The sequence below is a fragment of the Pantherophis guttatus genome, chromosome 2 (genome assembly GCF_059756535.1).
Source record: "Pantherophis guttatus breed Tessera chromosome 2, ASM5975653v1, whole genome shotgun sequence".
Lineage (NCBI taxonomy): Eukaryota > Metazoa > Chordata > Lepidosauria > Squamata > Colubridae > Pantherophis > Pantherophis guttatus.
This window is the reverse complement of record NC_142064.1, coordinates 100,631,623-100,657,664: the sequence shown is the minus strand read 5'-3', so window position 1 is coordinate 100,657,664 and position 26,042 is coordinate 100,631,623. Positions and strand designations below refer to the sequence as shown.

At 37.8% G+C, this 26,042-nt stretch overlaps 1 protein-coding gene and 1 long non-coding RNA gene across 2 annotated transcripts in view; one reads left to right on the top strand and one right to left on the bottom strand.

Annotated features, from left to right (window-relative positions):
• Positions 1–17,139, top strand: part of KEL (Kell metallo-endopeptidase (Kell blood group)) — a 52,844-nt gene extending 35,705 nt beyond the window's left edge. The window contains exons 7-18 of the mRNA XM_034410902.3: positions 3,420–3,608; positions 4,723–4,868; positions 5,582–5,705; positions 6,631–6,741; positions 7,172–7,270; positions 7,792–7,869; positions 8,780–8,883; positions 10,000–10,110; positions 10,779–10,846; positions 13,071–13,237; positions 15,297–15,392; positions 16,103–17,139. Of these exons, the coding sequence (XP_034266793.2) occupies positions 3,420–3,608; positions 4,723–4,868; positions 5,582–5,705; positions 6,631–6,741; positions 7,172–7,270; positions 7,792–7,869; positions 8,780–8,883; positions 10,000–10,110; positions 10,779–10,846; positions 13,071–13,237; positions 15,297–15,392; positions 16,103–16,279 (1,470 nt within the window). The 3' untranslated portion in view covers positions 16,280–17,139. The remainder of the gene's footprint in view (positions 1–3,419; positions 3,609–4,722; positions 4,869–5,581; positions 5,706–6,630; positions 6,742–7,171; positions 7,271–7,791; positions 7,870–8,779; positions 8,884–9,999; positions 10,111–10,778; positions 10,847–13,070; positions 13,238–15,296; positions 15,393–16,102) is intronic.
• A 1,450-nt stretch (positions 17,140–18,589) lies between these two features.
• LOC148115220 (uncharacterized) lies at positions 18,590–25,819 on the bottom strand. Its single transcript, XR_015732326.1, has 2 exons — positions 25,585–25,819; positions 18,590–20,053 (listed from the first exon to the last, which is right to left on the bottom strand). It is a non-coding gene; the product is annotated as an uncharacterized LOC148115220 (long non-coding RNA).
• Positions 25,820–26,042: the final 223 nt, after the last annotated feature.

Here is a 26,042-nt window from a genome sequence, read left to right as displayed (position 1 = left end):
TTCTAACTGTCAGGAAATTTCTCCTTAGTTCTAAGTTGCCTCTCTCCTTGATTAGTTTCCACCCATTGCTTCTTGTCCTGCCCTCAGGTGCTTTGGAGAATAGCTTGATTCCTTCTTCTTTGTGGCAGCCCCTGAGATATTGGAACATGGCTATCATGTCTCCCCTAGTCCTTCTTTTCATTAAACTAGACATACCCAGTTCCTGCAACCGTTCTTCATATGTTTTAGCCTCCAGTCCCCTAATCATCTTTGTTGCTCTTATCTGCACTTTTTCTAGAGTCTCAACATCTTTTTTACATTGTGGCAGTCAAAACTGGATGCAGTATTCCAAGTGTGCCCTTACCAAGGCATTATAAAGTGGTATTAACACTTCATGTGATCTTGATTCTATCCTTTTCATTATGCAGCCTAGAATTGTATTGGCTTTTTTGGCCACTGCAGCACACTGCTGGCTCTTATTTAAGTGATTGTCCACTAGAACTCCAAGATTCCTCTCACAGTTGCTACTATTGAGCAAGGTACCATTTATACTGTACCTGTGCATTTTGCTTTCCTTGTCTAAATGTAGAACCTTACTTTTGGAAGACTGATGTCTTTTTCCAGGCCTTCATAATAAATGCTAGATAAAGGAGTCCCTTTTGTTTTTGTTTTTCACATACCTCCCTTTTTAAATAAAGATAATATTTCATATTTTATTTTGTGGTTTTGTTTTTATTATTTTATGTTATTGTTTATTATTTTATAATAATTTTTTTATTAAATTTTATTAAAAAAAATATTTTAAGATGACAAGGATTTGGCAAGACAGAAAGAATGAGATACAGGAACTCCAATGAGTTTTGATAATGCAGGCATATTACTATTTATTAAATTTATATGTTACCTGTTTTACTAGCCAGAGTAACTTTGGGTGGCTTACAGTGGCATAAAAGCCTAAATATAAAAACATAAAAAAAAAACATTGAAAAAGCATTGAAAAAGCATTGAAATTAGAAATTGCTAAAATAAAAGATTAAATATCAGGAGCACAGACAATAAAGGATGTACTTTTGTCTCTCACTCACTCAATCAACCACTTCCAATAGAATGTGCCCCTGTTGGAACCCTAAGCCAATTGACAGAGGCAGTTTTAAGACCCTTCCAGAAGGCCCGGAAGATGGAGATGGTTTTCATCTTTGGAGGCAAGATGTTCCAGAGTGAGGCCCATGGCAGAGAAGGCTCTTTGACTCCACTAGCTGAAATTCCTTGGTTGACAGGATCAAAGAAGGCCTCTCTGTCATAGTGAGTAGGGTGGGGTCAATCCCATTGCAGGAAGATGATTCCTCAGATAACTTGGTCCCATGCCATGAAGGGCTTTAAACATGATAACATCAAAATTAATAAAAGAAAGTAAAATATTTAGGAATTTGGCTATCGGCTAAATGCTCCTCAATCAAGGAAGATAATTATGATAAATTAATACAGCAAATAAAAAAAGACTTAGAAAATTGGAAAAATCTTCAACTGTCACTCACTGGAAGGATAGCCTCTATTAAAATGAACATATTACTGAGAGTACTATTTCTATTCCAAGTTACACCAATAAAATCAGGAAAAACTTTTTTTTTAAGATTTAAATAAATTAACCACAAAATACATTTGGCAAGGGGAAAAAAATCAAGGATTAAATTAAAATTATTGCAGGATAGCAAAGAGAAAGGAGGCTTTGCACTCCCAGATTGGGAATTGTATTATCAGGCAACTGCGTTAACATGGGTTAAAGATTGGATTGAACTAAAAAATAAGAGGATCCTAACACTAGAAGGGCATGACCTACAATTAGGATGGCATGCATTTATATGGGATGGGAAAAATAAATCCCACAGTTATTTTCAAAGACACCTAATTAGGAATGCCTTATTACAGGTCTGGCAAAAAATAAAAAAAATCCCACTATACCAAAATACCAAACTGGTTATCCACAATGGGAGCACTGAAATGCCTAACAGACATAGATAAATTAATAAGATATAAGGATCTGATAAATGAACAAGGGAATTTGAAATCAGGGTATAGATATAGATTGGTGGACATATACGCAAATCCAGAACAGATATAGTAAAGATATAAAATTATACAAATTTCAAAAAGAACAGCAGGAACTAGACAGAATTTTACAAGGAACGGAAGAAAAGTTGATTAGGAAAATATTTACTGAGATATAAAATAGAAGAAGAAGCAGTTAAAGAAACAATGATAAGCAGGGCAAATTTTTTTGGATATAGCATAGATTTGGAGAAATGGGAAAAACTTTGGGAAATAAATTTGAAATTGACAATGTCAGTGGCCTACAAGGAAAACCAGTACAAAATGTTTTATAGATGGCACCTTCCACCAGCAAGGCTTGCTAAAATGTTCCCAAACTCATCACTGATTTGTTGGAAATGTCAGAAATCATACAGGACATATTATCATCTATGGTGGACTTGTATGACAGCAAAAAAATACTGGACTAAAATTAAAAAATGGCTTGAAGAGATAACTGAACAATATATAGCCTGGAAACCAGAACTATTTTTATTGAGCATACCCACAAGAAATTATAATAAAGAAATTTAATATCTCATTCTACATATTATAACTGCAGCTAGGATAACCTATGCAAAAAATTGGAAAAATAATGTCATACCAAAAGACGAAGAGGTGAAAATTTTGGACTGTGCGGAGATGGATAAATTGACGAAAGAAATAAAAGGAAAAGATGAAACGGAATATTACTTAATATGGGAAAAATGGTACAAATGGTTAGAGGACAGGAATAACGAACAAGAAAATACATAATAGAGATGATCTAGAAATCAGGAAGCATCAACAAAATGATATTAAATATATAATATATGTAAAGTAACATATGGATGTATAATAAGTAAGGAGTAGTATATATAATATATGAGTAATAAGGGAACCACAAAAATAAATATGTGAATATGTAGGGGGAGGGGAGGGGAAACATAAACTGTGGATATACACTGATGCGGAACTGTTGTAAAATGGAAATTTTTCTTTTGGTTTTGTTTTTAAAGTACAACAAAACAAAACATGATAACCAACACATTGAACTGGGAGCGAACGGGCAGCCATTGCAACTCGCATAACAGAGAGGTTACATGTACCACCCTAGGGGGGGTCTCCAAAATGTGCTGCTGATGTATGCATATATATAATGCATACATTATCTCTGTATTGCTGCATGGATTCAAATTTACTGGCCAATCCTTATATATTAGTTAAACAGAAGCTTCACAGGTATTTATGAGTAGTAGAAGTGTGGGGTATGTGGATTTTTTAATTATTATTATTTTAGCTAGCTCATAACTGAGCAAATAGCTCAGAACAAGTTTAACTACTGACTCTGGTTGAAAGAAAGGTTTATTTTGCAGGTCTTACGTTCATATTACTCGTACCTGAAGAAGCTAGAAGAGTTGATGGGTGGACATACAGATTCTACTTCTACCTATATTTCCATGGCATTCTCCTTTATCTCAAACCTCCAGAAGATTGTTACTCCCATGAAGCAGCGACATGAGAAGAGGATGCTATTTCACCACACTACCATCAAGAAGCTACAGGTCTGTATATAGCTTTCCAGAAATGTGTAGTTTGGATCTTTACAGTATATAATGCTGAGTCAATAAAAAAAAAAACTCAGTGGTTAAGAGTAATGCTGCAACATTACTGTGAAATCAAAATATCTATCTATTCATGGAAAATGTCCATGGTATATATACAAAATAGTCACAAATCTTGTAACAGAAATAATAAGGGTAATAAAGCAAAGGATTATTTAATTTCTTCTAAGACCAGAAAGTACGACCACTATCAAACATTTTCTAGAAATTCTTAGTCTTAACTAACTTCCAGAAGTTTAAAACAATGGGCAAGTCTAAATTCCAAATACAGTTTTGGAAAATTACAAAAAATAATAATCCAGGATATTCTGGATAATGAAATGACTTTTTAGTGCCAAGAGGACTTGAAATTCTTCTTGATTTAAAAGGATCCATTATTTTTTAAAGGTGATCTAAAATTAATACACAAAGGGAATTTGAAATATCAATGATTCACTGAATGTTCCTGTTGTAATAGTAATATTCTGCACCCACTGAAGCCTCCAGATTATCTTTAACATTGGCTCCCTGCAGAGTACATTGCAATGGCGTAGTTGAAAGAATAGAAGGCTAAACTGTGGCAATAAGGAGCCAGAAATAAGTAGATGACCCACGACAGCCATCTTCACTGAAAGAAGTTGAAATCTACTTCTTTCTACTTCTTCAAAGAGAATACTGTACTTTCCAGTATAGGCCATTCTCTCATTTACTAGGCTTGGAAATCACATACCAACAGTGTGTCTATCTTGCCAGAATCTTATTCTACTTTTATTCAGGGCCCAATGCCATATGCACTGAAATGGGAACAATTGAGATTTATGAATATGCGAAATCATGCATAAAATCAGGCTTTTTCCTATTTCCACTTGTAGTACAGCCTTGCTTCCTCCACCAAATCATAGCATTGCCTTTTTATTGATTTCTGAGGAATGTTTTGTGTGTGTATGTGTGTGTCTTCTTTCCTCCTTTCTACGCTGCCTTCACACTAGAATGCCCTTCAATTTCCAAGCAAGCATTTTGTTGTGTCTCTTCTTGGTGAGATTTCATCATTTCATCTGTCCAATTCTATTTTTAGGAAAAGGCTCCTGCTATTGATTGGCTGTCATGCCTTCAGGCAGCTTTCCATCCCGTGCAGCTGAACATGTCTCAACCAATTGCTGTACATGACATGGATTATTTGAAAGGAATGTCACAGCTTATTGAGCAGTGGCAAAAACGGAGGTAAGACATTGTTAGTTTGTGGAATGCTGTAACTTCACTTCTATATCTTAGGAAAGCAAGACCTAGAGAAACTGTTTTGAATAGACTGTATATATGGAAGTTGAAAAAGGAGGCCACATTGATTACTTCATGTTCACAGTTACATTCTGCACCAAATGCATAGAGGAAATTTTCCTGTTTGGTATTCATAGAACTTTGCATAATTCATGTGTAGGCCGCCTTGCATGTATACTCTAGTCTAAAACATCTTCTTGCAGTCCTTAACCAGTAAATACTTAAAAGTCATTTCACCGTTTTGTCCACAACACTTTTTTTGTCTGATGTTTTCTTTTTCCATGAAGGGCTAGCAATAACACAACCATATATATTTGCCTTAAATGTGCCCCAAACAATTATTAAGGTACATAATCTATAATAGTTTTTACATAATGCATTTAAAATGCCAACATTGATTTGTTACTAAAAACCTTGTTTTTATAGCCATAGTTACAAATCTGACTGTCCCCACTGTAATTTTAGGATTTTCACCTGCAAGTATTTTTTTTTACATACTCAGAAGTATAATAGTTTGGATTTTAATATAGGTAAGATAACTTCCTGCTGAGGATTCTTATCAAATTTACAATACAATAAAAATCTGAACTATCCTTTCAAGATCGATACCATTACAGGGACAAAAATCACATTTTGTTCCTTTTTTTTACTTATTTTAGAGATGTATTGCAGGCCTACATGATACTTTGCCTAATTGAAAAACTCTCCCCAGCCCTGGACAGCCAATTCCAGAAAGCTCGTCAAGAATTAGCAAACATGCTGGATAGCAGGGCGGGGAACATGGTAAGAATGCTTTTTTTATACTCTCTTTTTCTATTGCATTAAGAATCAACACAACACAATTAATCCAAATTTCATTGTAATTTGGGAGTGCTAGAATGCATGAAAGAAAAGAAATATATAACTCATCAATAACCTCCTTGGGATTCTTCCTCTCCGAATATTAAATTGGGGACAGAGGATAGGGACATTTTTTTCCCCTCTTTTTTAAAATAATATGGTCTGGTGGTAGATTTCCAGTCAAATAGGACAAATGCTACTAATAACAACTACATTTTGGGGTTGTTCCACAATTAGACAAAAACTTTCTGTTGATGGCCTAGTGAATCCCTCTATTTCTTGATAATGTTTCAGATTTGTAAATGCTTCTTCCTGAGATAGGCTCATGATGGCAATCATGGCCATTGCCACAGATGCAATATCATTGCTTCTTCAGCAATACTGTCGCAACCATTGAAGCTGCAGAAAGGGACACAGACTTCTGGCTGTTGTTGCAGTTTCTAGTAGTCACATTTTATTTTTACAAAAGGGAGGAAAACTTCCCCCATGGCTTGTCCTCGTAAACCCTCTGCTCTTGATCTCCAAATTGAAATGCTGTTCCAGATTCATGCATTACAGAAGGACGGGTGATGTTTTTATGCCATATTGGAGGAGGCAGAAGTAGTACATTATTGTTTGTAGATCAAATACATTTTTTGATTGAAGGAAATAGCCTCCCTTAGGGCAAGCAGGACTCCATGTATATGCCCATGTGGGTTGCATTGTCTTCTTCCATGATTTTTTTTTTCACCTTAAATCCTGGAATTTTTTTGTGGTGGATTTTAATCTACAACCACATTTAGCTATATTCTGGAGCAAATGCTCCCATTTGCTCCGGATTCATTTTTCATACTTGTTCAAGTTTTAATTTAATTTTAATTATTTTCAGGTAAGAACTGAGCGATGGAGGAAATGCCTGATTGACACTTGCACATTCTTTGGACCTGTACTTGGGAAGATGGTCGTGCAGGAGATTTTCCCCCAGAAGGCCAAGGATCTCGTAGGTATTCAATAGTACCAGATACTGACTTATTAGTCCATATTTTCTTGTGCTTTTCAAACTAATATGCTTATGTGGTATGTTTCATGCCTATCCATAGCTAATCTTAGATTTCATTAGAAATGGCAGGAGATACTGTTATGTTATAAGGGGGGGGGGCTCCATCAGGAAGGAAACAAAGTAGTATCAGATAAAATATGCTCTTCAGCATTCTATTACCATACTTAATATTATCTACTATTCAAAATAAAACAGCGGGTGGCTAGATTTAGTTTCTCCTTAACCATTCCTTTCAAGAATGCTTCCATATCTACTATGCAACTTCTTGTTTTTAAAGTTCAGTAAGTTCAGTTTAGTCTTAGGGTTTATGGGCAAATAGCAGGTGAAATGCTTCCCTACTTCTGGGACTCTCTTTCCTTTCTCTGGCCAGGCAGAAGAGATTTTTTCTGAGATACGGGATGCCATTAACAGCCATCTGGATCAAGTTAATTGGATGGACTCCCAATCCCGTCAAGCAGCCAAGAAGAAAGTATGTTCATCTATTGTGATGCTTGTTTGGTTAGGGAATGGGAATGGATTACTATAATTGAATTTATATCTAGGGAATGTATTCTCCAGCTCAGAGACTTCAAAACCAGGTATACGAGCCAGAGCTTGGGCATTTCTGAGAAGTCGGTATTTATTCCAGCACTTACCAGTCAGAAATCTTATCTTTGTTTCTGTAACACTTGGTAATATTGTCAATGCAACCTTTACCTTCAAGATTAAGGTTATATAGTCATGAAATTTATCAGTCTAATTCCAGGCATAGACTAGAAAATTTCCCATTCAATCTTTAATGGCCTTTGACTGTGGCCTGCTTTGTAGGACATTTGGTTTACTTACATTAGTGAATGAATACAAGAGTTATAAGCAGGGGAAATCATACTGTAAGTAATACTCAAGTCTTTTCTGAAGGATTCCCTTGTTTATGTACCAATTCCAATAGTCCTTTTTCCATCATGTCATAGGTCCAGAGTAAACAACTAATCTTTATTTTCCTATTTTTAGATTTATAGCCTCCAAGTGGAGATTGGCTATCCAGAAACCATGCTCCAAACAAACAAAATTGACAATGAGTACCAAGAGGTAAAAGTTAAGCACCATTTGTGATTTGGCTTCAAATGTCTTTATTTCTTCCACTGAAGGATGGGTCTTAAGACACAGAAAAGTGTATTTGTTGCTCTCCTACAGTTTCAAATACTAGGGATTGAATCAAAGATATGGACACTACCTCATGGGCTCTCCCCAGATCACAAGACACTGCCAAGAGAGTCAACAATATCAAAACAGCAAGGATGGCCAGGTCCTTGCTCTTGTAGGCATCTAAAAAGGAATGAGGGTTTGACGATCCTGCTCTATGCCTCCCAGTTTGACACAGCTGATCTCTGCTCATAAATACTCCTATCTCAGGTAGCTCTTGAAATAAAACTGCCCAGTTTTCAATTTTACAAATAAAGTTAGTAACTTTTAAACTATCAGCAATAGATTGAATAGTCATCCGTAAATCTACTGCACGTTAAATGTGTTACACCTATGGGTTGTCATCTGTTTCTTTGTTTTGTCTTAATAATTCATAGTTACGCTTGCTTGTGTGGAAGGGCAGCATATGGGAAAGGAGGACACAGTAATTTTTTTGTCAAATTGCAGCTGCAGAGGAAAGGAGTAATTGGCTTATTTCCTGCAGCAGTTCCATGAAAGTGATGGGGGAGCGACAAATATTATTTAATAGGCAGGCAGTATATAATGAAACTCTCATCTGCCAAATGATTGTGCCTTTGTAGAGCTACAGATTTATGACCTGTTGATAGAAGCTTAGAATTTCAGGGGAGAGTCGGAAGAATTAAATACCCAACATAATTTATACTTAATTATTTAACAGAGTGAAACCTAGGTAGAATCAAGAGAACAAAATGAAAAATAATATTTATTGTCTTTGCCAAACATTAATTGTCATTGAACTCCCATTCCTAAAATTATTGTTTGCTACTTTGTTCAGCTGAAGATTGATGAGAATAATTTTTTCCACAATGTGGTTGCCTGCCTAAACTCTCCAAAGAAGAAGGTCTTGCTCAGACTTGTCAATCCCCATCTGCACGATAGGTATGTTTTTCTTACCAAATGAATAAACTAATATCTTGGTTTCCTACATCCTCTTCTGCTGTTGTTGTACAGGTTTGCTCTCCTTGGCTTCCAGTTTGATCTATATGATCAGACATTTTAGAAAAGTTCAGAATTGCTTACTATTACTATTACTTGAACTCTTTTTTTTTTCTTTATAGCAAAAGCAATAGCACTTAGACATATACTGCTTCATAGTGCTTTTATAGCGCTCTCTCAATAGACTATTGATGTACCCAGGGGTGAAAACCAGCAGGTCCTGGCAGGTTCTGGAGAACTCGTAGTGGAAATTTTAAGCAGTTTGGAGAACGGGCAGTACATACCACTTCTGGATGGCCCCAGAGTGGGGAAGGAATGGAGATTTTGCAGTATCCTTCCCCTGGAGTGGGGTGTGAATGGAGATTTTGCAGTACCCTTCCCCTGCCACACCCACAAAGCCACGTCCACAGAACCGGTAGTAAAAAAAAATGGATTTCACCACTGGATGTACCCCTGTATACAACAATTGAATGAAGACTTATTTTTGAAACTTGCCTTCATCTATGTATTCTCTGTCTGTCTGTCTCTGTCTCTGTCTCTCTCTCTCTGTGTACTAAGAATGGGGAGACTAAAGTTCTAGTCTTTTCTTGGGTACAGAAGCCAGCTGGATGACTTTGGGACAACCACTTCATCTCAGTAAATGTAGATTTGCCAATTTGCACTGGACAGATGTGGTTGATTACGTCCCATAAATTCATTGAGCAGGCCTTCATTCTACAATGGATCGATTCAGCCAGAGGATGATAATAATAATAATAATATGTACCGCACACCAGCATAATATACATATGTAAATGATAAAGTTAAAAAAAAAGATAGAGACTAAAAATGTAAGTTGTTTCTGTCTGAAGACAAACCAGACTCAAGAAATACATTTGAATCAGCAGATTGCTAACACATTGGTGCCACTCTGATGAAAAGGTCAAGTAATTTGGAAGCCTAAAACTGTGAAGAAGTTGGCATTGCTATAAATGTGAGAACATATACCAGCAAAAATGAGAGAGTTCCAACGAAAGCAATTATTTCCTTCCTTTGCTGTGATTTTTCCCTCCATTTCAGTTGGGAAGTGTTTCCTTGGACTGTCCATTCCTACTACTCACTGCGGCGCCATGCTGTAGTATTTCCTGCTGGGATGTTTCGTAATCCTTTCTTCCATACTGAATTTCCCAGGTAAGGAAAATGGCAAAACAGCTATAAAAACCATTGATACTTTCCCAAAGCTGGCTGAAGAACATGGTCCTGAAGCCTCTGGGTGCCAAACCATGAAGGGCATTATAGGTCAAAACCAGCACCTTAATGTGGACCAGAAACCAACTTGCAAACAATGCAGACTTCATAAAATCATAAAATAAAATAAAAAATCATAAAATCAGTGTTATGTGCTCTGTCTGTCAAAATTATGTGGGCTGCTGCATTTTAAACCAACTGCAGTTTCTGAATATTCTTTAAGGGCAGCCACAAGTAGAGCACATTACAGTAGTCTATTATGGGTGGTCATAGGACACAGTTGGTACACCGATCAGAGTTGAGTAGAAGCCCTACTTGCTTTGGCTTCCAACTGTTGATCTAACATGATCTAACATGAGTTGTGAGCCCATCAGGATTCCCAAGTCTTGAATCTGCCCCTGATGGGTAGTACTAGCCCATCAAGGAGTAGCTCTGATGGCCAAGAAAACCTTGCTATATCAGCCACAGCCCTGATTTGCCAGGGTTCAGTCTGTCCTCTCCCCCATCCAGATGCTGACAGTCTCTAGCCTATTTGGTACATTTTATATCTAAAAATCTATATAAAAACAAGTCTATGGAAATTTAAAAGATCTCCCATGTCTTTTTTCCAGTGCTGTCAACTTTGGAGTCATGGGTTTTTTCATGGCACATGAACTACTGCATTCCTTGTATAATTATGGTATGTATTCTGAGAAATTATGAGTAATATGTTGACCATCCTGTTATCTGCATTTATAGGGCCTTAATTGGTAAGACCAGAATCGAAAATTCAGGTGCTGTAAGCCTTTCACAAATGGCTTAGTGGGTGGGAGGCAGGGATGAAATTCACTTATCTTCGCTACCGGTTCGCAAATGTGAGCGTGTGCGTGAGCATAGCGAGCGGGCACCTCCTCCACACATGCGCAGAGGGTCAAAAACAGGACATGATGATATCTGGGCAGGTGGGCGGAGCCTCCCACCACCAGCGCTACTGGTTCGCCCGAGCCGGATAGAACCAGCTGAATTTCACCACTGGTGGGAGGTATGATTTTTTTTTAATGGCAAATGTTTTGTTGGCCACTCATTTTTAATTCTGTCCCCTTTTCTCTGATACTCCCCCATCCCATCCCTTTTTTCTCTACAGAATTACAGACACATACTTTTTTTTTTTTTTTTAAATCACAAGTATCTAGTTTTGGGATCAGGTTTTGGAGTTGGGGGAAAGAGGGCTTTTCTTCCGTTTCTTTCCTTTGGCACATTCAAGGTTGGTTTGCTGAGAAGAAACAGTGACTGAATACATGGGATAGATGTGACATGAATAATTTCAGTTTAAAAGAGTACAGATAGTCCCTGATTTACAACTATTTGTTTAGTAATCCTTTCAACTTATAACACTGAAAAAAAATTACTTATGACAGCTTTTCACACTTATGACAACTGCAGCATTGTCACAGTCACGAAATTGGGTGCTTGGCAACTGGCATGTATTCATGACGGTTGCAGTGTCCTGGGGTCATGTGATCACCTGTTACGATTTCCTGACAAGCAAAATAAATGGGTAGATTCCCTTAACACCTGTATTACTAACTTAACAACTACAGTGATTTACTTAACAACTGTGGCAAGAAAGGTCATAAAATGGAGCAAAATTCACTTAATAATTGTCTTGTTTAGCAACAGAAATCTTAGGCTCAGTTATGGTCATACATCACGGACTACCTATAACAAACCAATTGTTAAGCATACAACATGGTTAGTACAATATTGAAATCTCCATTGAAAAATCTAGTTCTTTCGGGGCTCAAGTGTTTTTCTTTAACAATATGGTATATCCATTCTTCAAGGAGGAACACATCTTGGGTTCAGCTTGTTTCATCCTTTCCCCGTATGCATTGTTAACTCAGACAGAAAAAGTACCTTTATCCATAGCATGCAAACCATTTTAATTAAATGGAACCAAGGGCCCCGAACTCATATTAGATTGAGCTACTACTCTAGAGATGTAAATTAATTCTGCTACAATTTTGTTATGAATGCTTTGGGCATTTTGCTTTCTCTTGCTTTCAATTGAATTCTAACATGGAGTCCTGTAGAGTTTTGCCTTTTTCCATTCAAAGGCGAATTACCCTCTTGTTAAAAAAATCATGAAATGGCCTGAAAATAAATTACATTTTTTAAAGAATCTTCATAGAAAGTGTTGCAATATTTTCAGGATCAGACTCAATAAGATTAGTAAGAGTTAAAGGTTTAAATATATTTCCTTTTATTTACAATAGGCATTCTATATTCACTGAATATTCACAGATAGAAGCAAGGAAAAGGGTGCATGTAGCTCCTTATATATACAATGGGTGGAGCTATATGTGGGAGTGGTGAATTATGAATACATTAAGAAGTGGAGAATAAGTTAACCCCTGATACCCCGTTCATATACTATTTACACATTAGAGAATAAGGCATTTACATCTGACAGAAAGATTCCATGAAGCCTATATCACAAAATGTATTGGAGCTAAAGGTATTTTTTTCCTTATGTTGAAGGAAAATCTGTGAGCAATTTATATTAATGCTGATTTAATTTAGGGAGAAATGGATACAAGCCTCGGCATATGGCATGGCACGAAAATATAAATGTTATGAAATATTCTATAATTGTTTCAGAATGGTAAAAAGTAGATTAGAAGACCATCTTAACCCCATAACCTATAATATAACCCCCATAATTCTAGACATCTGCACATACTTTCACAACAATCAAGTGCTACCAACTGAAGCAATATTTAGTCATTACAGCTTCAAGGAGGGCTTTGAGGAGGGAAATTTTGTTTAATGGAACTCTATAAACATAAGAGAGTTACAGTGGCTGATGAGATCCATTATCACACATGACTTTCTTTCTGGAGTTTCTTTCCTTTTGTTTACAGTGTCACCCGAGAACTGTTCTACTTGTGGCATGAATATACCAGCAGAAGATAAAGATTGTCTGGTGAAACAATATGGGAACTACTCCCTAAAGGGCCATAGCATCAATGGCTCCTTCACACTCCTGGAGAATTTAGCTGACACTGAAGGGCTTGCCATTGCTTACCAGGTATCTGAATCAAATCATATAGAGAAATTGACTAGGGCTTCCCTTTCAAACAAACTGACTTCATTTGCAATTGACAAATTAGTACCGATCCTAGCATAATGAACTGAACTTTATACAGGTAGTCCTTATGACCATTTGCAGTGTCCTGCAGTCAGATGATCACATTTTATGATGTTTTTGCTGAAAATGAACACTTACTTCCAGTTTTCGGTAAAACTGGTCCATAGCAAACATTTGGTTTGCCTAATGATGGGTCCGGGTTATTGGTGACCCATTTTTTTGATCGTCATGACTTACGACCATAATGAGCATGCTCCGTTACGATTGTAAGTTGAGGACTATCTGTAGTGTCCATGGGAACTCAATACAAAATCCACATGAAGGAATAATGCCAAAATCCCCCCCCTTTTTTTTTTTAAAAGAAGAAATAGCTAGGGACAGCATTTCTGAGATTTTAATTGAAACTAATTATGGAAAGGCAAACTGCAATAACTATAGAAAAATACATTGCACAAAGCAATGCGTAGTAATTACATTTTTAAAAAGTTGATTTGACCAGCAGATTGATTAGGTTTATATGCAATACATTTAAATGAGCAATAGAATGTATTTCACACATAATGTGCAAAAAACCCATATGATTTTGCTGCTAGATGTGCATTTGGTTAAGTGCTGCAACTGACCCTGTAACCTTGATGACTGTATATTTTTGCAAAAATCCCAGCAAAGTTTTCCTTTCTTGCTCAGCGATGTTGCTTCCCTCAAGACTCAGTGAGGAACAAAGTATCAAGACAAGAAAGTTGTGTAGAGGCCTTTTGGCCAAAGTGACAACCACTTTGTACAAACTGTTCTCTTCCCCAGACTCATAGGAACCATGTTGCTAATTTTAAAATGCCATAAAAGGCTCACTCAGCCACTGGATTATTTAAGGAGAAGGAGAAATCATAACAGATATTTTTGCAGTATGCAAAGATCTCTGGAATGATTATCTATTTGTTATCAAAGGGTCAGCTAAGAGCTAGACCATGAAACAAAGCAATGTACATGAGTCATATTAGCAGAAACACCAAGGAAAGAATAACCTAGAGCCACTATTGTTTAACCTCTCATTACATGATTAACCTAACCATTGGGGATACAATATATTGCAATGTTTCATTACAGCCCCCAGATTTTATTTGGGAACCTTAGATGTTAGCCAAGATCATGCCACTGAAATTGTAATAATAAAATATTAAATAACAGGAGTATTACTTCCATTTGGGGCAAGAAATCCAATAAAATAGAAACACAAAGGACAAGTATTTTAATGTATTTATTCACATGTTATATATTTGTTTCATATGCTTATATGCCACTTTTGTCATAAATCACCTCTAAGCAGTTTACCCAGCAACCCAGGTAACAAAATGTAGTTATAAATAGAACAATAAATGTATAAATCATTTGTATCACATCAAGGAAAAATCAAGCCAAAATAATATCAATCTTACAGTGGAGTAAGAACTCAACTCTCGGTGTTCAGGTGTCACCCTAACTAGAAACAAGGCAGAGATGTTTCCAAACCGAGTTGGTTTCTGAACTCAAAGGAAGCCATTTCAACCTGCTGAGATTAAGCTTGAGTTTGTTCTTTCCAATCCAGATCCTTACAGCCTCCAAACACTTAAATAACACCTTCACCGCATCTCCTGTTCAGGCCAGGCTTGAGATATACACCTGAGTACCATAAGGATATTACCAGCACCATGTGGATGAATGACCTTCCCCAGCAAATAGGAGGGGAGAGAGAATTGAGTCTTGGTACGCTTCATAACAGGGACTCTGATATCAGATTAAAAACGGTTCTGGAAAAAGGAGGCGAACCACTGCAAAAGTGTCCCCTCACTTCCAACTTTTGAAGATGGTCAGAGGGATTCTTCCCCTAACTACGGTTCCTTTTTTTAAAAAAAGCAAGATCCTACCCTCCAAAAGTTGCCATGCCTGCATTATTATTTTCTCATTTAACATCATATCCCAAAGTATAAAATGCATTTATTTATTTTCTTTCTTTCCCTCACAGGCTTATGAAAACTGGTTTGCAAAGCACAGAGGGGTAACAAATTTACCTAAGCTTGGACTCTCACACCATCAACTCTTCTTTGTCAGCTTTGCCCATGTAATTCATCCTTCATTTTTTTTGCCCGATGATTTTAGTTTGCTACTCAGTTCTTTATATTTTTACAACCTTACCGACTGCTTTTACATTTTCTTGGAATATTGTGTAGCTCTTTTCCCTTAAGTGATATCAGGAACATCTGTAGCTCAATAACTGTACCATGAAAATATGATGCTAGTTACAGGAGAAGAATACCAGTGCTCTTCCTCTTTGCTTTCAAAGGATCTTCTTCTGTTTGAACCACACAGATCAACAAGCTGCAAATTTGGCTTGAGAACGATCTAATAGCATGTCATGTGATGTACACAAACTGGGCCAAATTGGGGGGTTCATGTATCCATGTTATTGAATCAGACAGGAGTTAAGTACCCATAGAAGGAAATCTGTATTAGTGATTGATACTAATGATGATCATAATGATGATAAGTAATAATGCCATCTACTTTGTGGCCATAAATATTATGAGGGAATATATGCCATTTTTTTTTCTCTGCATACCTTTTCTCTGTTCTCAAAAGTTCTCCAACATGAGTGGCTTTTTCTCTCAATATTTGTATTAGGATGCAGTTATTTGGTTTGCTGCTTCTCTATGCTAACTTTCTTCTCCAACCTGGAACTGAATGTTTGGAAACAGAGGTGTAAGAGACTATATGGAAAATGACTTGCTTTAATCTTGCTACTCAATATTTACAACTGCATGTTTTCCACAGGCAATGTGTGGGCACCAGAGCCTGGAAAGTCTGCAAGCCTTCTTACAGAGGGATCCTCACAGCCCCTCTCCTATTCGTGTGCTTGGTTCTTTAAGCAACAGCCAGGATTTCTCTAGACATTTCCAATGTCCAAGCGAATCGCCAATGAATCCAGCTCTTAAGTGCCACATCTGGTGAGATGACCTCAAGAGCACATGGGACAGTTAATGCAGAAGACACAGAGATTGGAGCTATAAAGTCATGACTCAGTATGTTGATCATGCTTGTTGCAAGGCTATATTCCATTCCTTCATGATACAGTGCTTCTTCCCCTACTCTCCAGTTGTCAACGTGAAAGAAGGTTCCATCCATTTATCAAGATGGAAAAGGAGAGAACATTCCACACTCTGGAACTTCCCTACTACTTTTTAAAAACATTTTGTAAAAAGCATTTTGTAATTAGACAAAAGAAAGACTCTATCTGAGAATTGGAAAAGCGAAACTTGAAGCTCTGAGATGAGAAACCTAAATATTCAATATCTGCCAAAGCACGCATGTCAGTCAAAAGTCAATCTGTGATCAATGTGAGAAATTTGTGTTTGGGTTGAACCAATTCAGAATGAAGATAATGGCTGACTTGCCATGCAAAACTAAACAAACATAATTGTGCAAGAAAAATCCATTCTTGCTCCTTTACATGATAATTTCCTATTAATTCAAGAGCTTTTTGTACAGAGAATATGGCTATCAAAGTCATAGCTTGATGTTCTAAATGGTCCCCAAATAACCATAAGTAAACATGTTGTTTTTCTTCATGATGTAGCCCCCGAAGACAAAGCAGCTATGTTTTAGTTCATAAAACATATCACAATATAGTTTGTATACTTCCTAGATTGCAAAAACCACTTCCAATTGTGATTTTTAGATTACAATTTCTAATTCTGACTCCCAGCTATAAAACCATAGTTTATCAATCAGTTGATGCTTCAGTTCATGCTGTAAGTTATGCTTTTTTAAAACCTGAATTAATCTTAAATAAATGTACATATTGATTATAAGTTATTTTCCTTTATTATTTATATTACACAATATAATCTGATATTTGCTTTATCTACCTGCAGCCATAGAAAAATATGGTTTTTCTCATCATTCTTTCACTTGAAGGCCAAACACTGAGGTTACTAAGTAATAGCTTGATGAATTAGGCTAAACACTCTGATGTCAATATACTTGGCCCATTGAAGATCTACTAATTTTTCATCACTTAAAAAGATCATACATATTTCATATTAATACTGTTGATTGCTACCTCAGACCTTTTCTGAGAAAAGGAATATGGCAACTGCTAATGTGTTTTTCATAGCCATATTTTAAGAATTTTTTGCTCATTCTTCCAAGTAAAATCCTATTTAACTTAACATTTACAGATGTGTACATACTATTATGAGGACCATACTTTTGGGCTAGAAATAACAAAATCAGTGTAGTGCATAAGAGCAGAGCCAACAACGGTTGAAAGTCGCAAAGGGATTTGTTATGTCTGCAACAACAGAAGCAGAGCCTGAGAGACACAGAATGGAACAAAGAGCCAAAAATGAAATAGCTTGTCTCTTTGGCTTTTTACACGAAGATGATACTATTTTACAGAACAGGCTGTGTAAATTAGGCACTGATGTGCCATTCTTCAGATGAGTGCAGCCCTACAGAGGTGTCAAACTGGTGGCCCATGGGCTGAATGCATCACGCACAGGCCACGCCCACCCCAGCACCACGAAGAGAAAAAAAAGGTCACAAAACATCACATGACGGCAACATGACGCCGTGAGTTTGACACTGATGCCCTAAAAGCATAGACATTTGACCATTTCTGATTTAAATGGATATCCAGTAGAACATGAGGAATGAGTTGCTTATTATAGCAGAATATATTAGAACACATCCTTTGTTCTAGCATAACTGCTTAAATGTCACAGCTATTGTTACTTGGTGCGCTTTATTGATTTTCTATCAACAAGATTTCTTTTTTTAAAAAAATGAAATTTATATCAAGATGGTTCTTGAAAGCTAATTAATTAATCAGAAGTGTAATGCACTTCTCTTTACAACTCAGTAGTATTACTGCAATATTACTACAGAGAGAAGCATAATTAATATTGATTCATGGGCGAGAAAGCCCATTACGATGCATGTGACTTCCATTGAAAAATTATTAAAATTCTAGGTGATTGGAACACTCCCCACCCAATCACAGAGAATGTGAATGTTTCTCCTAGATGTCAAAAGCACATTTCAATCTCCTGGGAAGTTAGCTTGCCCATTGGCCACACAAAGAAACAGGAACATTTTTAAACACACTTCCCGATTATTTCAATATATTAATGCAGAACTTCACAGTTAAGTGCCTCTTGCTCCTTATTAAATTTGACTATTGAAACAAAAGCACTGAAAAGTTTTCTTCCAGTTTAACAGACCAATGTGTACTTGTAAAAGCACAAGACTGAATCACAATTAAATTGACGTTGTTTTAATAGTACAATATCTCTTTCTCTTTATTGAAGTCTAAGAGCAGTACAGCATAATATGAAAAAAAAATAGTGTTGCCAATCTATACAACAGACACTATGCTTTTCAGAGAAAACAGAGAAATAACTAAAGCAGCAGAACAGCAAACACTGGGAGACCATTTGCATTTAAAGATTCTGAACATTTAAAGTTCAGAATCTTACGTGTATTCACCACATCATAACAAGGTAGAAAAACAGCTCTGGGTCCCGTCCCCCAATAGTGCCATGAAGCATAACACGAATCAGAGCCCCCTGTGAAGGAGATCACAATTTCTCTAAGGTTCATTTGGTGCTTCCAAGGATTAAGCGTAGGAAGCGGCAACATCCTGTAAAAAATGTTGCCTCTGTGGTATGTTAAAAATGCTTGCACAATGATACATTAAATATGCAGTTGTAGTTCACATGTGTCTCCCTCCTAACACACGCTTTAAAAACAGCACATAGAGGTCTCATTGCCGTGCAGGCGGAAAGGATCAGGTTTTTCTCCATAGCATAGTGCCAGTGAAACCTACCTCTCTGATGCTGCTCATCTTCTCCATACAGCCTGACCTTAAATGGCCAGAATTCAGACAGGGGATTGCTGGCTGTTTAAAATCTTACAAAGGGAGGAACTATGTGCCTGCTGGTAGGCTGCTAGATAATCAGCTGGGAGGTGAAGCCTAAGAGAAGATTAAACACCTGTAACCATGCTGAGGAAAACCTCTCCAGTTTTCCTCAGCTGGAGGATAATTCTAAAAATAAAACCAAGTTATTTTTCAGGTGTGAAAAACAAGGGCTCTTATGTCTTTTGTGGACACCATTTCAAATTAAAGAAGGAATGACTGAGGTCCTCTTCTGAAAAGGAATTATGCATAGAAAACTAAGATATGTAGGAAATGTCCAGATTGATTTCTTTTTACTCTCTGATACAGAGTTTTCTATTCACAGTTGTTGATTTGATGGTCCTGGGCACCAGGAAGAAAAATTACAGAGGGATTATCTGTTTACCTAAAAAGCTTCTAAAGCCCAAGAAGACCTAAAGGGACCCACATCTAAGAATGAGCAAAACAGTGAGGATCAGAATTCATATTTCTGGCTTAGAACACATCCTACAAGCTTTGGTTAGAAGGTTTATTGCTCCTTTCAGGGGCCATGGTGTGGAGACATGCTTAGTTGGTATTGAGGTCCCTGGGTCTGAGTGATGGTCACAGCTTAGTAGGCAATCATGAAGCAGAAGTAGATGTTCAGGTTGTCTTCATCCATTACCATTGCTAAGACTTCTGGCTCTATGTCACGCATAAAAAAAAGAGCATGACACTGGCAGTGTTCAGAGAGATGATTAAGTCCAGCAAGATGTCCTTTACTGCTGTATTCCCAAGCTGTTGGGAGTCCTCACTCTCAGCCATGTTGATCACCTCCATGCCTTCCCCTGTTGATGAAGCCACAAATGTTTCTTCCATCTTTCCCTCACCTTAAATACAAATCAGGAATCAACCGTCTCTTTTCTGTGACTTTCATTCTTTAATTCACCATAGCTGCCCTTTTGTTTCTCCTGAGTCAATCATTCTGTGGTGCTTTTTAGCCTGACTGCCTTCCCTCAGAGCTCTACTGAATGTTTTTATTAGATGGTTAAATAAGTGGAAATGTTTGAAGAAAATCAAAAGAAGCCTAGGACTTACTGTAATTGCTATAAGCTTCTTGATTTATTGTTCAAGTTGTTTATTAACAACTTTTATTGTAGGTAATTATCATCTTAATCTTACCACATTACTTTAAATGCCCAAATGAGGAGCTCAATTTATAAGCATTTGTTTAGTGACCATTCGAAGCATTGAAAAAAGGTGATTTATGACCATTTTTCACATATTTGACCATTGCAGCATCCTACGGTCACATAATCAAAACTCAGATGCTTGGAACTGCCATGTATTTATGATGGTTGCAGTGTCCTGAGGTTACATGATGACCTTTTCTGACTTTCTAACAAGCAAAGTCAATGTGGAAGCCAGATTCACTTAACAACTGTGTCATTAACTTAACAACTGCAGTGGTTCACTTAACGACTGTGGCAAGAAAGGTTGCATAATGGGGCAAAACTCACTTAACAGCTGTCTTGCCTAGCAACTGAAACTTTGGGCGCAATTGTGGTCATAAATCGAGGACTACCTCTATAATAAACTAGAAAATAACATTTATGCCAGCACGTCTCGCTGTTTTCCTACCAGCCTTTGAGAAGAAAGATTCTGATATGAGCCTTTAACCAATATTAAATTAATCTGATATCCATATCTCATTGAGCTGATACAAAACAATGATCAGGTATTCCTATTATCAATCTTTATCCTGCCTTTGTTGCATCTGTTCAAAGTAATTGCCAATTGATGTTAACCCTGGCAAGTGTTCTACTTGCTTTAAGCAAAGTGACTGGGTTTCTCCTCTGGCTTTGTTGTTCTTTTCCTTCAGCACATCACTAGCCAGCAGGGAAAGCTTCCAGTATTCAGGGCACTATGGCAGAAATAGGTTGGGTCTTCAGAACTTTGCCTGTCTTTGCCTGCTTCTTCTCATTTGGACATTTAAAGTAATAGGAAATAATGAAGCAGGTGGGAAGTCATAGCCCTGGAGAAGGTAAGTCAGATTCTGCCATGATTGTGTACCCAGTTAGGGCAATCTCTCTTCCATTGTACTGCATTGTGGGGAGGAGAAGTGACGGATAGAAACTGATCAAATTTACCAAAACTGGTAAACAATTCACAGTAGCCTGATTTGATGCCTTTAATTATTTTCAGAAAAACAGCTAAAGATCCCAGTTTAAGCACATTATGGAAACACAATTGTGCAAATAACCCCCTTCTCCTTCCCCATCTAAAATAACACAGATCTTCTAATAGTGCTAATTTGTAGCCAAAATATCATTTCTTCTTTTAAGGGAGAATTATGTTGTACAATCAAGGAATAAGATTACAGTTGTTAAGGCATGATGGTGATATGAGAAGCTACAAGTTGCTTGCTGCATAGACTTTCTGCACAACATATTTATAGTCATGCACAGTTATGTGTATCTAATTGAGGCAAGATTGGCTGCATATGAAAACAGGCAGTTGAATGGGTGCCCTATTAATAGCAAAGCAGTATATACAAGTGACCCCCTAAATGGAGAGCCAAACTAAGAATATGCTTCTTTTCTTCCTGTCTAATTTTCTTGTCAATAATTTAAATTTTGGGATTGAGGGGGAAAGGAGGATTTATTTTTCCTCTTTCGGTGTATAGAAGTGAGCTGCAGATTTCCCATTAACAAGGAACGCTTCCTCATTGCTCTGTGTGATAAGAGGAAATGCCAACCTGTCTTCTAATAATCCTTACATTGTGCTGCCAAATATGCCCCCTTCCCTGGTAGTACCAGCTTATCTACTTCTGTTCTAGCAGTCTAATTAACCATTTATCTTTTAGACTTCATTTTGAAATATTTACCATGACCCATTGTAAGAGCTATTGACTGTGCAGGCAGAGATCATGACCAATTCACAACACAGTCCTTAAAAGACTCCTCTGGATGATGCATGTAAGGTACATATGGAATGTCTGTAATGTGGTAAATCAGCTGCGCTCTTTAACAAGAGGACACATCAAGCAGTGGGTTGGAAAGGTAGCAAATGCAGACTTGATCTCAATTTGCATCCATCTTGATCCACTGCCTGAAGTGACTGCTTGTTAATAGCAGTAGGGACAAACCTGAGATATGCAATCATTTGGCATCATTGATGAGAATACATCACACTCATCATTCATAAGAATACATCACCAACTGAATGTCATTGATCTTTCAGTTAAGGAAGCAGGGGGTATTTTTGTTGAACTCAGGAACAATAATGATCTGGTCTGTCTGTCTGTCTGTCTGTCTGTCTATCTAACTAATAAATGTATTGCAACCATCTTTTGGATTAATAAATGCAGCTAATCTTCTGGAAATCCTGATTACTAGATCTATTTCTTTTTAAGTCTTCTATATTCTTACTGTCAGTATATTCTATCAAGCCAACTTCTGTGCCTGAATCTCCCCCTAGTCATTGTGTTGAGCTTGTTTGCTTGGGGAACTTCTACAATTTTCAGCCATAGTATTTGTTAACATGTACAGAGCCTAGCATTTTCTTGCTTAGCTACTTCTGTTGATACAAATTACATGTACAGTTGCAGTTTACAGTTGTAAATCTCAGATGTTTGTCAGTTGGTGAAGATCTACAAGTAGATTTAATTCACATTAGAATAGGAAACCCCACTTTAAGTTCCCTATCACTTAAACTTAAAGCAATGTTTTCTATTCTAATATGAATGAAAAGGAGGAAGTGGGAAAATTAATGCTTTGCCTATAAATCAACCTTAATCACTTTCTAAGATGTTGAAACTCTACTTTCTGATACTTTCTGTCCCTGGAAGTTCTCCAATTCTATTTTATCCCTAGGCTTGGAGATGAAGCTTCTTATTTGTAATTCATGTGGGCTTGTCTTTAAATAATAATAAAAATAACAATTAATTAAGCAATACCCAGGCTGGTCCAAGGCATTTGGCTCCTGCAGAAGAAGCACTGTATTCTCTCCTCCTGTGCTCCTGATACTATATCACTGGCATAGCAGTCGAATCTTACTGGTGAAGAGACAGAGCCTGTAATGGTATGTGGGAGTTACCTGGGATTAGATAAAAGGCAGCTGAACCCTCAGAAGGACCGAGGACATGGCAAACATCTCAAAAGAGACCATTCCTAGGTCCTTGGGCTGTAAAGGATTGGGGTGAGAGATGTACATTCAGACTTGCAAGAATCTTTTAACATAACCTTGCAATAAAGCCAGAGCTAATATTGCTGGATATGCTTCTTATCTGGACTACCTCATGAGGCTGACAGATTCTTGGTCAAAACTGAGTGTAGCAGCTAGTTTAATGGGGGAAACTTTGTGGAAAACACAGCAGAAAATAGCTGAGCCACTTGAAATAACTGAAGAGGTGCTATCCATATACTAATCATTTTTCATCCAATAATTGTCTTTCAATTGAATATAATCATATTCATTGATTACCATAAGACAGAGTTCCCAAACCTTTCTGGCTTTGTGGACTGGCAGGGGAGAAGAGAGGGGATTGTTCTGTGCGAGTGGCTGGAAAGCGTGCACGCAGCTCCATTTGCACGAGCAGCAGGTACGCGCATCCACCATTCATGCAAATGGAGAGTGTGTATGCACACGTGCTCGCCTGCTGCTTGCAGAAGTGGGGATGTGCATGTATGTGCTTGCCCACCAATTCTGCGGCCCAGTTCCAATCAGCTCAAGGCCTGTTAGTGGGCCTTGGCCCAGGGGTTGGGGACCCCTGAGATAAGACAATATTGAAAACAAAAGAATGGGCAAGAGGTATTATTCTTCTGCCTGTTCAAAGGCATCCATCAGCTGTTACTTAGGAAGGAGTTGTTGCTGTTTGCCTGGTGAATTTAACCCTTTCTCTAGTACCAAGCTCTGCTGAAATTATGCTTTTATGTTTCCCTCTGTTAAAATGGTTTGGTGTAAGACAAGACTAGTTGGTATATAGATGGGTATATCTCATTTTACAAGCAATTGATTGTAAACCAGTGCTTGGTTGTTAATCGGCTTACTTTCTTGGCTCTGCATGTTTGGATTCTGGCAGTTATACAGATATATGACCACATATTCTAGAACAGGGGTGCCAAAATCAAGGGCCAGGGGTCAGATCTGGCCACAGGGTGCTTAGATCAGGCCCGTGGGACCGCCGTGGAAACACCGAAGGACCGGCCCGCAGTGCCTCTGCCAGCAAAAATGGAGCTCGGGAGAGGCCCTCCCGAGCTCTGTTTTCGCTGGTAGTGTTGCAGGAAGCCGTCGCAGCTGAAAACAGAGCTCGGGAGCCTGTTTTTGCTGGCAGAATGCTTGGGCCACCACAGGTGCCTTCAACACGAGTGACGTTGAGCTGACACCCACCCTGGCCACACCCACCCTGGCCCCCCCAAGGTCAAACACAACCCTGATGCGGCCCTCAATGAAATTGAGTTTGACACCCCTGTTCTACCGGTAGAACAGAATGTGGCAGATATATACATGTATGGCCCAGGTAAGCACTTACTGATGAGAAGAAAACATTTAGGGGCCATTTCAGCTGGAATGGTAAACCCTGAATTGGCGCATCCTTGATGTGCATGATGGGACTATACCATTTCATCTGTTTATAATTTTTCCTGTCTAATCTTTCTTTTGAGGAGGGGTCATCTTGAATTCAGGACTGATTCTTTTCTAAATAAAAATTAGGACAGTATGTGCTTTAAAAAATAATCTGAAAATGAATTCCAGCCCTTTTCGGAACACTTCACTTCACTGCTATTTTTTAAGATCATTCAACATTTTTCAGACTGTTTTGCAATCCTTGAAACAAAAATGTTACAGCAGTAAATGCCATAACTTTAAGTTGATTTCTTAAAGCAGTGACACCTTTTTTCAAGGTCATCCTGTTGTATGTCAAGTTGTATGCTGAGCTGGAACCGCTTCTGAATAATTTTTGAAGCACTTGTAACTCTGATACCTCTGTACTCGACTGCTTTAAAACTCATTGAATTTGTTACTCAATGCAGTTTGATGCGAAAATGTTGTCCCGGTACGCATCATTTGGTACTTGACGCGCAAGGTAGAACTTGTCGGTATCGGCTGCCTCAAGGCTCACGACCATTTCCAGCCAAAACAAAGGGTCACTGATTAAGTCATGTGGTTTGTTTGGTATTTGTCATTTTTAGTACCTGTCACACCTCCTGGAACCAATTAATGATGAGTATCGAGGTACCACTGTAATAGTTAGCCTCTGCTACTGGAGATAGCTGTGTCTGGTTAATCATCTTTAATCATTCTTCAGATGATTGGATGTCTAATGCTTTTCTTCTTTCTGTCTCAGGATTCCCATATCTCTTAGCATATCACTTACCTTTTTCCTGCCATTTGTTAGTGGTTGCTTGAAAGGCAGCTCTGAAGCCATCAGAGTAAACAAGGAGATGTGTTGTAAAGAGCGCAGCCAACAGGCAGATGGTACACCCCAGGGACACCATTGGGATTAGGTCACCCCTTCTCCACCTTTACTATTTGATAGGAGCCTCTGCTCCTCATGACTCCCCTGAGTGAATGAAGGACTGAATCAGGTCTCTCACTTCTGAAATGGGCCTGTGACATCACCAGTCTTTTGTGACCTCATATTAGTTCATACTCTCTTATGCATCTCATCAGACAGTAGGATCCTGAAGAAAAAGAGGGAAGAATAATAATAAGGAAGTTATCTTTGAGTGGAAAAATTGAGATGGACTTGTCAGGTACCAAGAATCAAGACCATCCATTAGATTGCACCATAGAACATTTATTCAAGCCTATACAGAAGAATATGGTCAAGTC